We start from the raw sequence: 11,542 nt of genomic DNA, 5'->3' as shown, positions 1-11,542 counted from the left end.
TGTATAAATCATTCAAATAAGATGATGTCCATATTGCCTAATGTCTTGCAGAATCACCAATGTTTTCCCAAGTGGCCCACCTGAGCTACTTCTAGCAGCAGAACAATCAATATGAAGATTAATCAAAGCACCATTCCATAAACCTACTAATATCACCAAAATAAGATTTGTTTCGACTGCTATGGAAAAGTTGGCTGCTAGTCTCATACAACTCATCTGTCGGAACAACATTCACATCAATTAAGGTTACAAAATTTGGTGGAAGAATTGCCCACTACCATCATATACACTGTTATTTTCTTGTATCCCTCAACCGAGGGTCTTCAACGTTCCAACGTCCACCTGTACAAGCCACTAAGCCAACCGCCTATGCAGTATACATTTCCACAACCTAACCAATGATAACCCTACTTCTCCCAATGGTTGAAGGAAAGAAGAGGAAACAAGGGATTAAAAAAAACAAAATTTTGGAATAAAATAAACTCCTAATAAATGAGGATACTATGCCTAGCTAATGTTACTGTGACCAAGGGACTCATAAAACAAAATATACCCATGGTCTGTGTTACTAGAGTATTCCTGTGCTGACCCGAAAAATGTCTGGACAGCTGACTCATCAATCATCTCCACATTCTCATCATCAAAGAATAACCAATGATTATGACTTTTGACAAGGCTAACATAGTGTCCATGATTAGGGCCACTACCAACATGGACGACAACAGCAAACAAAGAGTACTCTCTATCTGAGTCTTCCACAGTGTCACTCAGTTTCAGCTCAAGAGGGAAGACCACCCGGTAGGATAGTTTCTTGTAGCGTCCCAGCTGTTCAATGTACTTAAACCGCTTCAAATGGATAACTAGGACGTGGGGTGGCCTTTTAATCTTCATTCTCTTCTGCGCTTCCTGCAAACTGCCGCATCAATTATCAAGGATTAGCTTTAATCAAATTAAATAAGAAGAGACAAAGGTAGAATAAGCAAACAGGTAATTCTACAAGATTCTCCAAGTTCTGGTTGGTGGTAGACAGTAATAGAGAGGTTAATTGTATCTAGAGTAAAACTAGTATGTGAAAACAAATGGAAATAAAACCAAGTTGAGATTCTCCAAGTTTTTTAGTTCTTTTAGATGCCCTGTGAGATACCTAGGGCCCTTATGCCTCCACTCTCAACTTTGATCCCCTTGAGCCTTCTGCAACAATTATCACATTCCTCCACAAAACAATTCATTTCTATACTGTGGAAGTATGATGTATATTATTTGGTTATTGTCACCAGACCAGGTTGTCCTCAAACTCAACAAGAGAAGTGTGTTAGTGTCCAAGTATACGACAGTCAACCTTCGTAATTTCCAAAGATCTGACACTTGGTTATCACTGGTGTAAAAATCATCCTTAGCAGTTTTCCAAAATACAAATCAGAACTGAAAATCTGTTTAACCATATTCCAGATAAAATCCAACAAAAATATTGTATGTAGCACCCAGCATACAGATAGAACAACATGACAACAGATGTTCGATTACCTGCAGCATTTGTCACAGAAAAATTTGTCCTCAGCATTTAAAGTTTCAGTGGAACTGAAATTCTTCAGACAGCTTGTAATTGAACTATTCTGCTCAATATCAAGGCTCAGATCAAAAAAGGTTTCATCCCTTGCTGTAACAGTCTCACATCGTAAGCACCTTGTCTCATTCGTGAGAATTCCCTGATTCAAATTGTGAGAGAAGCCTTTTCAGACAAATATCAAAGCGATATTTAACGGAAGAGGAGGGCCAGCAGCAGCAGGAGGGAAGAAACCAGATTAAAGCAGATTATGAAAAATATCAGATAATATATAATACTTTGATATGAATGTAGCTGGTGTGATTTGTATGTAAACTTGCTGAGAAAACTCCTCATCCTCTGTGACCACACTTTCTCTTCTACTTAATAACCTTTTTCCAACTTTTTAAAAAAATGCAAAAAAAAAACTCATAGCATGATGTGATGTTGTGCATTATCACCCAAAACACCGATGCACTAGAAAAATCACCTGAAAGTTTTTGTGTACCCAGGTTACAAAGGGTTCCTTTTGGGAGGCATTGGCCTGAGCATTACTTGGTCCATTTGCAACCTTTTCAGATGGCAAGGTTTCTTGGTCGCTTTTTGCAGCCTGAGCTTCTTTTTCCAGTATGTCCACGAGTTCATTCAGCAAAAAGTTCAAGAATTCATGGGCATCCTGTGCAGATAAACAAAAGCCATATAGCTTGCCTATCATCATACAAGGTATATTTTCTACAAATATTACTATAGCAGAAGTATAACAACCTGAGTGGACACTGACAAGAGATACCAAAGCAAGAACAAAGGTCCGAATAACAACAAATTGGAAGTAAATGTCAGGTAATATAGAAAATTAGTACATAATTTCCAAATGCACTCTTGTAATGCCTATTGATGCGTAGACCAGACATACAGCTAAATACTTCTCTTCCACTCCCCAATCCCCATACCATCTTACTACAGCTAGCTCATTCAGAAGTCAGCATGTAATAGGAGCAGATAATTAATGATCCTGGTGAAGGAAGCAGTACTTACTACTTACAGCAAAAATGAGAAAAATATGAATGAGGGGGAAAAGAACCTGATGCATATAGCTGCGAAAAAGCTCATTCTGCTTCTTCAATCTCTGGACAAAGCGCTTTGGAGCAATGACCCCTGTTTTCTTCTTTTGTGAACTTATCTGGAATTCATAAAATATGCTATTAGCTGTTCTCAGAAGCGAAAAATCATTTCAAAATCATGCAGCACAGCCAGTCACAGCAAAAGGTTTAAAGACATAACACGTCAGAGAAACATGAACATTGCCAACTTTAAACCCTATAAAAAAAGGGCTCCAACCAAATATAAAAGAATTCAGACTAACAGCTTGCTTCCTCAAAGGTAAACTTTATTTTTGTATTTTGGTACCAATTTCTAGTCAAGACTGCACAACTGCAAAGGCATCAATTAAAATTTATTTGATACTAAAAGCAAATAGAAACAGTAGGCTGACAGGCTGAACAATTCCCGAAACATTTATACATAAGCTATGAAGACAGCTTGATTTAATAGTTCTCCATCTAATAGGAGATTAGTATTAGTGACAAAATTGAAGATATATGAACTGTGAGCGTATGTAGGGCGAAGTGTCATTGCACACATTTAAGAGAAATGGCACCGCACCTCCATGTAAATTAAAAGAACAATTTTTGAAACAAAACAAAGAAAACATGGTTTGAATGAGCAAAACAGCAAAAAGCTGAATGTATAAAGCTTCATATGTTTTACCAAGGTTGAACACAATGTAAAATGCCCAGCCAAAATAAAGAGAGAAGAAAAAAAGAAAGAGAAAAATATATAGTCTTTACCTGAGTAAAGAGATCAGCCAAGCATGTCAGAAGATTCTCTTCTGCATCAACAGTATTTTTGTTACTTGAGTAGTAGTCCAGCAACTGTTCTCGAAATGAAACGCAAAAATAAAGTGCCTGCAAATCGCATGAAGATTTTATTAACAAACTGCTTCTATAACATGATGGCACCCCAAACTAGAACTCTGGAACCTACACACTAACTGATAAATATCATCATGCTAACTTGCTAAGCAAAAAATTGCCCAAATTCACTCCATTTATATCAGTAAAATAGAAAATAAGACAAGTTCATATAAAGCATTTCAAAATCTTCCCTTATCCAATGACTACCATTAGCGAAGTGGAATATATATGAGGGTTATTGCTTTAGAAACATTTATACCTGGATACATAAATTTCAGCCATGCAACTGAGATATATGTCCACCAACGCACCAACAAAAGTATCAGAAGATTAAACATTACTCTTTGGGTTTCTTTCTAAAGGGTACACTTGTTTTTCACATTGTTCAATCCGTACCTTTGACCTTAATATCTTTAATTACATATCCTAATATTTACAAAAAAAAAGGTGAAATTTTGAAAATATTCATTGAAATGAAATTTACATGATCTCACATGATAATGTTTTTGATTTATGGTAGTGAAAACTTCCGGTCAAAGTTTTTGAGCTTTGACCACACAATGTGTATCCATAATTTTTTTTTAAAAAAGAAGTAGCAAGACTGCACGAGATATGGATTATTATTGATAATGATATTAAAAGGATCCTCAAGAGTGTAAATAGGTAAGAGTTTAATGTTCAAATTAAAAGAGACTTCTATATATCAAGTTTTCAAAAGGGTAACTAAATACTGAAACTAGAAAGAACAGCCACCTATCATAATAATCTTCACAATATGCATCACAGTGCGAACACCATCAATATCTATGCCATCACCCTTGCTTAGAGCGTCGAGCCTAATCTGAAGCTATCAACCATACTTTCCCATATATAGCTAGACATGAACACATAGAAGATAATGAAAAGGGTGACTACATGTTGCACAAAAAGTTGGGATTGTTGAGCTTTGTCATCTTCACTATGGGAATATTAGATTAATTCATTCTACTACTTTAAGGGTTGGCTTGAATTGAGGATAATGTATTAAGGGGGTATAGTTCGCTTTTTATTTATCTCTACCTTCTTCTATCATGATTCATGACTAATATCTACATCATCTCTTCTACTACATTAGTCTAGGGGGATGATGGTTAACTATTACCCTAAAATGCGTTCCTACCTAGTCCTTGCACAATAACTACCTCATGCCATCTACCACTACCTCCATCTACCTTTATTCTCTTCATTTTTTTCTTTTAATACCCCCTTAATCAGTAGCGGAGCCACTAAGTCACAAGGGGTAGCATCTGGTACCCCTGTTTTCTTAAAAAAAAAAAGAGTTCTCTTTGAGAAGAGAGAAAGAGCAAAGAAAGGGAAAGGGAAAGTGTGTAGCAGTGAACCAGCCCTAATTCAACTGGTGTTTCTACTCCCTCTTATTGGTGGAAGATTGCAGCAAAAGCGTTGCTTCCTCATGAGAAAATCCCGTCATTGAATGATGATGAAAATGGTGGTGAAGTTGCCGAGCTTCAATGAAGATAATGGTGGATGATTTAACTAGGAAAGGGAAGTTAAATAATTGTATGCAATTTGATGTTTCTGGCTCTATGAGTGGGGATCCAATGGAAGTTTCTGGCTCTATGAATTGAACTTAGAGTTGGTAATTTGTCAATAATTGTTAATTGTGTGAATTTTGAAGAGTTGTGTTTTGTGTGAATATAATGTCAGTGAACTACAATTTGTGTGAGGGTCTAGTTAATTACGGTTTTCCTGAATTTTTAATTGTGTAAATTGTTAGTGAATTATGATTTTTCTGAATTGTTAGTGATTTTTTTACAGGAATAGTTAGTGAATCTTAATTGTGTGGGTTATTACCGAATTATTTTTGATGGGTATAAATTTAGTATTGTTGATTTTGTTTTTAGATGTAAAATTTGATGCTATTCTGAATCGGTTCCAATTTTAGAACTTATTGAGAATAATGGTAATATTCTTTTATTAAAGTAAAATTTCTTATGATTGTAAGTCTATTCCAAAATTTTAGAATCATAGTGAACAATTGTAGTTTTCTTTTACTGAAGTAGTTGTATATGGATTTTGTAATATTTTGAATTTAGCCGTTTTGATTTGTTTGCTTTTTTCATATTTAGTAACGCGCAATTGCGCTATCCCTCACCAGAAATCCTGGATCCGCCCCTGTCCTTAATACATACTACTAGTTTAAGCAAGAAATAGAAACTCCCTGGAAAACAAGAGGATATATAAACATCCTCTATAGACATGTGGAAACACTAATATAGATCAATTACAACTTCACTGACGTCCTTTCAAGGTCACTAGGGTATTGTCATATTTTGAATGTTAATGGTCTCTACAGTTCGGCATGCATATAAATTTATATACGATCTCTTAAGAAGTAAGAGGATGATATTTCCTATTCATTACATTCTTTTCCTCCTCACTAGACCCTAGAGAAGTAATCACTGACCACTCTATCTTTACCTTAGGAGCAGCTAATAAACGCATTACCTTATATCTCGGTTTTTAGAGACGAGTCACATTACTCATAATGGATATTTTTCCTTTTTGTCATAAATATAGCAAATCCTTGATTACAGGAAAGATGCATAATCTCATATGTTAGACCACCAATATTATTCACGACATTATCTTGTTGAACTTGCATGTAAGTTATGGAGTTACATTATGGAATATACAAAGGTGTACAAGTACATACTTAAGTTTTACGCATGGTTTAGTAGTGAACGTAGTATGTTGAGAATATCGAACACACCGTGTGGTATCATTCTGTATCAAAACATGATCTATTAGTCTATTAGTCATGGTATCTAACCAACGGATTTAATATCCAACCGCAAAAACTTTGCCAAAGATGCGGGCCCATACTCCACCGTAGACATAGCCCATAGTTTCCATTGTGAACTTGTAAGGAACCCATTGAAGTAACCATTATCATAGAGGTACAAGGAGTTTGGTAATAAACACTCAAGTCAAAAATTAAACATTCCCAGCTAGGAGGCAGGGGTATCTACTCCATTTACTGAAAACAGAATTAGTTTCACCACATCACAGTCAATGTGCAGCGCGAAAAATGCTTCTCATACAAAATCTGACCGCACAAAGTAATTTGGATTACAATCTTGTAGCTTGACATGAATAGGAGCATTAACATCGCAAATTATTCGACCCAATTCCAAACCCTAATCTACTAATGGAGAAACAACAAAAGTCAATGAACCAGAGTGTTGCATAGATCTTAACATCACAACTTCATAACAGCCCAACATTCCACCATCACCTCTCTTACCTAAAATATCACCCAAATGCAATCTTAATCATCCTTCTTGATACCAGGAAATTCTCATACTTCTATGCTTAAGCTAAATCAAATTACTCTACTTATCTAATATTTCACACAAATCCCATATATCAAAATCCAATCTTTTATAAATCCCACAAAAATTGGGACAAAATAAACCATACCCATATTCAAATTCCACATACCATAGCATAAAATTACATAAAATCTAATAGATTACAAAAAAAAATGGAAGTAAATAAATAATAATGGGTGAAAAAGAAAAATCAAACCTGTAAAACACTGTTACAATAACAAGTATTGCCAAAATTTTCGAGGCCGAAGTAACGCTCACCCTCAGGAAATTGTTCACCAAGAGCTTTTTCCAGCTTCGACCCTGCTGCACCCATCACCTCCTCATTCAACACAAACACACAGACACTTTCTCTCTCCTCTCTGGAATTAGTGCCCTGTTTGGCTGTTAACACAAATTTGTACACGATGAATAAAGGCGATGCTGGGAACAGCTTGAATTTGGAGGGTAAAAGCCTAAAAGGACGTTGCTTTTTAATTCAATGGGTACCAAAAAAATTGAATTCAATTGAAATTTAGTGAAAATGTTGATGCAGATAATTGCAATGTTATGTTTGCTTTCATTATGATTTATGAGGAAATGGGCGATTTCTTTGGACCTCTGCTTTCCGCAAGTGACGTTGATAAAAAAAAATATGGGTATCCTATATCTATATATATGGCAAACAGATCTCATTCCATTAATTGGAGGAATTTATATTCCCTTTTATTATTTTACTATCTATTTTTCTGTTTACTTCCCACTCATTATAGATTTATAGGTTCCCTTCCAAAGGATAAATATTAATGAGCTTTGCTGAATTTGAATTGCATATATGCAAATAGTATATATATTCTCAAAATATAAATAAACTAATAAGAACCTGGCATACTAAATTAGTGTGTACTCGATTCATATAAGGTGAGTGGTAATGATTACAACTTTCAGTTTTTGTCACGTTCAGTTTTCCACTCTTTCTCTCTTCTGATAACTTCTCTCTCCTGATAGTGTATTTTGTTGACATGATAGAATTTTGCTGAGTTTTTTGGCACGAGTGTTTTACATGAGATAGTGTATATTGACATGATAGTGTTTTGCTGTGTTCTTTGGCATGATAGAGTTGCGAGATATAGCGTGTTTTGACATGATATAATGTAGTTTATTTGTATATTACACAAAATTATCATCATCAATCGTTACAATGTTGGCATGATAGTGTATTTTGACAAGGATATAGTGTATGTTTGTTCTGAACAACTGTTTTTGTTAAAATTTTAGAGCGAGAGAATCTTATTAAAGAGAGAGAAAATCGCAGATTTTGAAAAGTGGGAGTGACTAGTTTGTAGCGGGGCACGTGTCTGGGCATAGTCGACAATATTTTTAATGTGAACCAGGTACACGCAAGACGAATTGCTCAAAATAATATAAGAGATGATATGATAGTTACTTTCATAAAAATCACCAAAAATTGTCACTTTGTATGTAAGCCGATATAAACGTATAGTTTTTTAAACACGAATACCATAATGCATTCATATAATTAGATTTTATTTTTGAAAAATAAAAAAGAAGTTAATACTTAGATTAGTGCATCCTGTCTTTGGCATTTATATGATGCACCACAAGCAACTATATGATGCACCTTGTGAGCAGATTCATTGATGAATTTCTTCTTTAATGGAAATTAAACTTTATTTCATGAAATATTATTCTTCTTTAAAGCATAATTAAGCTAGGCTGTTTTGCAACATCCACATCACCTACTCTATGGAAATGGAAAATGAATAAGAAATAAGAAATAGCTACAAGTTTTGAAGCTAATTAGAATGTTTACCAATTATTTAAAGAGTCAATTTTTCATGTATAAATCTATGAATTATGTTAAATGAATCATTTTCTTTTTTATACGTTGATCTAATATAGTTCGCTCATTGATGAACCTACAACTCAAAAGTCTACACTTTTGTTTCAGTATGAGGTTCATTGATGTGTTTACATTATAGTTTCATCAACAAACTTTGTGATTTCACAACCGATTAAGGATTACATTATTTTTAAGACTCCAACAATGCTTATAAGCTCTAATACATATCACTTAATGATTGTTAAGGATAGTTGTGAAATGGCAAGTTGTAGTTCCAAGACATCTCGATGTCCTAGGAAAGGTCACAGACAAAAAAAAAAAATATCGAATCCTAAAAGTTCCAAAAATAGCCATACAATAACCAAATATAAAGGCCATACATGCTCTCCAATATTCATGAGTCCCGAACAACATAACACATGAAATGTACCCTTCGGTCATAGGAGACCATTTTAAAGCTAGTCTCCAATATTCATGAGTCCACACACATGAGATGTACCATTCGATCATAGGAGACCATTTTAAAGCTAGTCCATGCATAGTAATGAAAAAATATATTATATCCTTCGGAGTTAATTCAGGATAGAACAATTGAAATATACTAAACATGTTGTAAAAGGTATGATAAAGCAATATAGAGGGTCCCAACCACCCGAGAGTCGTATTAAGGAATCACGAGACCTTCGAAAAGATCTCGACCAAAGAGCATGGCAAGGCCCAAAAAAGTCCAAAAGTAACCCAAAATAATATACACATTTTTGGAAATTTCTAGGGGCCATGCAACCAACTCTTTAGGATGCACTCAAAAACTAATTCTTATCTGAAAACGAACATATTATAGCCTTTTAAACTATTTAAGCTTTGAAATTGAAATACTTCATAGAAAACAAATTGTAGGACATTATAAGGCAATGTAGAGGATCTCATCTACATGAGAGGGGTCTCGATAATGGCTGACACATCCCATATCGCTAGGAAACTGTCATATAAAGAAACCGATGTATTCGAAAAAGTTCAAACAATTTTAAAATAACTGGATTTGACGATTATAATAGAAGCAATTCGAAATTCTTAAGGTCCTAGAAGACCATTTAAAAACTAATTCTTGCCTAGGAACGAACATATTATGGATTTTGAAGCTAGTTTGAACTTGAATTTACAAAACACATTGTAGAATGCATTTTAAGGCAATGCACATAACGTTCGAACTAGATGAAAATAGTCTCAAGGCATCATGAGGCTCTTGAAAAGTTACCAGACCAAAAACATTATTGGTTAAGAGAAAGTCCAAAAATAGCCTTAAATTGATCGAATTAGAAGGTTACAGTACACCTTTTTGGACATTTAGAAGATACGGTAATAATGGATGAATCTTGACGTAATAGGAGTTCATTTTGAAAGTTAATTTATGCCTAAAACGATCATTAGACTATAGAGATGCTAAATGATGACAGAGTTCAATAATTGATGCATTTTGATATAGCTCTTACGAGCATTAATAGATCCCTGATTTTAGTTTCGGGATTTCAGTGATAGGTTATAATGAAAGGAATTTGAGGTTACCGTATCCACAATTGAATACAGTTTTGAAAACATAGATAACGATTTTTATTTTCAAAAAAATTACAAGAAAGAGTTCAACTATTCCCCATTTTCTTTTATAAGTCCCAATTATAGGTGACTCCCTATAGGTCACATGTTTAACAATTTGTGAATTTTATAGGTCCTCATTTACTTAGTTACGTTTAAGAAGGTTAATTTTCAAAAACGTGGGACCCGCCCAAGTTTTCTCCCTCTTTCACTTCTCCTCCTCTACATCAGTTGGTCGAAAATAGGTAGAGCCACCCCTGCCTCCCAACCTGATCCCTAGTTTCTCACAACATCTCTCTCTCCCTCTGTCCTCCCAACCCCACTCCAACCTCTAGCCTCACCCTCATTCTCTCTCCTCCACCCTCGCCCTCTCGCCTTCCCTTCACACAAGAAGCCGCCATACATGGCCGAAAAACATTACCCCTCCCAACGCCTTCTCAGTCTCACCCCTAATTCTCTCACACATCATCTCTCGATCTCCTCCCAACCACACCCCAACCTCCACCCTCGCCCTCTCATCTTCTCCTTCACATTGATCGTCCTCTTTCCTTCTCTATCGTCTGCCGCCTTTGTTTTCTTCTCCTCTAGAGTGACTCATCTACAATCCGTTAATAGACAATTCTTTCATTCTCATTGTTGTTGGAATCGACCTGAGATTTAATGAATTTGGAGTTCCAGGATAGTAGGACCTGAGATTTATCATAACTACTTCCATATTATGACTTCAAAATTTCTAAATAAATAAAAAAGTTAATGGCAACAAGTTGGATATAGAAAAACACGAGAGGGAAGAAAATTTTGGAGAGGAGTTCACCGGAGATTCAAATGGGGGCTTTAATGGCAATAATTTGGGTAGAGAAAAAGACGAAAGGGAAGAAGGGGGGGGGGGGAAGTTCACAGGAGATTCGAATGAAGGGTTGACATTTTAAAACTCACGTGCTCTCATTAAACTGTGAGCACGTGATATTTAACCTGCTATAGTAGGTAGCTTACCTGCTGGGCCATATAAAAATCACAAGATGTTAAACTTAGGACCTGTAGTGAATAATTTATAATTGAGACTTATAAAAGAAAATGGGGAATAATCAAATCTTATCTTGTGAATTTTTCCTTTTATTTTTTGAATATCGAGTATACTTGCCTCAATATAGGTCCTTCACTACGAGAGTAGCTTCGGAATGACTCTCGGCCCGGTCAATTGCCA

At 35.3% G+C, this 11,542-nt stretch overlaps 1 protein-coding gene across 1 annotated transcript; it reads right to left on the bottom strand.

The window, feature by feature from the left end:
- Window positions 1-118: 118 nt before the first annotated feature.
- Window positions 119-7,594, bottom strand: LOC104895669 (ubiquitin carboxyl-terminal hydrolase 3). The gene is made up of 6 exons (XM_010682236.4): window positions 7,105-7,594; window positions 3,391-3,507; window positions 2,625-2,723; window positions 2,034-2,219; window positions 1,525-1,706; window positions 119-913 (listed from the first exon to the last, which is right to left on the bottom strand). Exons 1-6 carry the CDS (start codon window positions 7,219-7,221, stop codon window positions 508-510), a joined length of 1,107 nt encoding a protein of 368 aa, XP_010680538.1. The 5' UTR covers window positions 7,222-7,594; the 3' UTR covers window positions 119-507.
- Between the last annotated feature and the right edge of the window lie 3,948 nt (window positions 7,595-11,542).

The sequence above is a fragment of the Beta vulgaris genome, chromosome 6 (genome assembly GCF_026745355.1).
Source record: "Beta vulgaris subsp. vulgaris cultivar EL10 chromosome 6, EL10.2, whole genome shotgun sequence".
NCBI lineage: Eukaryota > Viridiplantae > Streptophyta > Magnoliopsida > Caryophyllales > Amaranthaceae > Beta > Beta vulgaris.
Note: the sequence above shows the minus strand (reverse complement) of the source record. Positions and strands in the feature narration are given on the sequence as shown.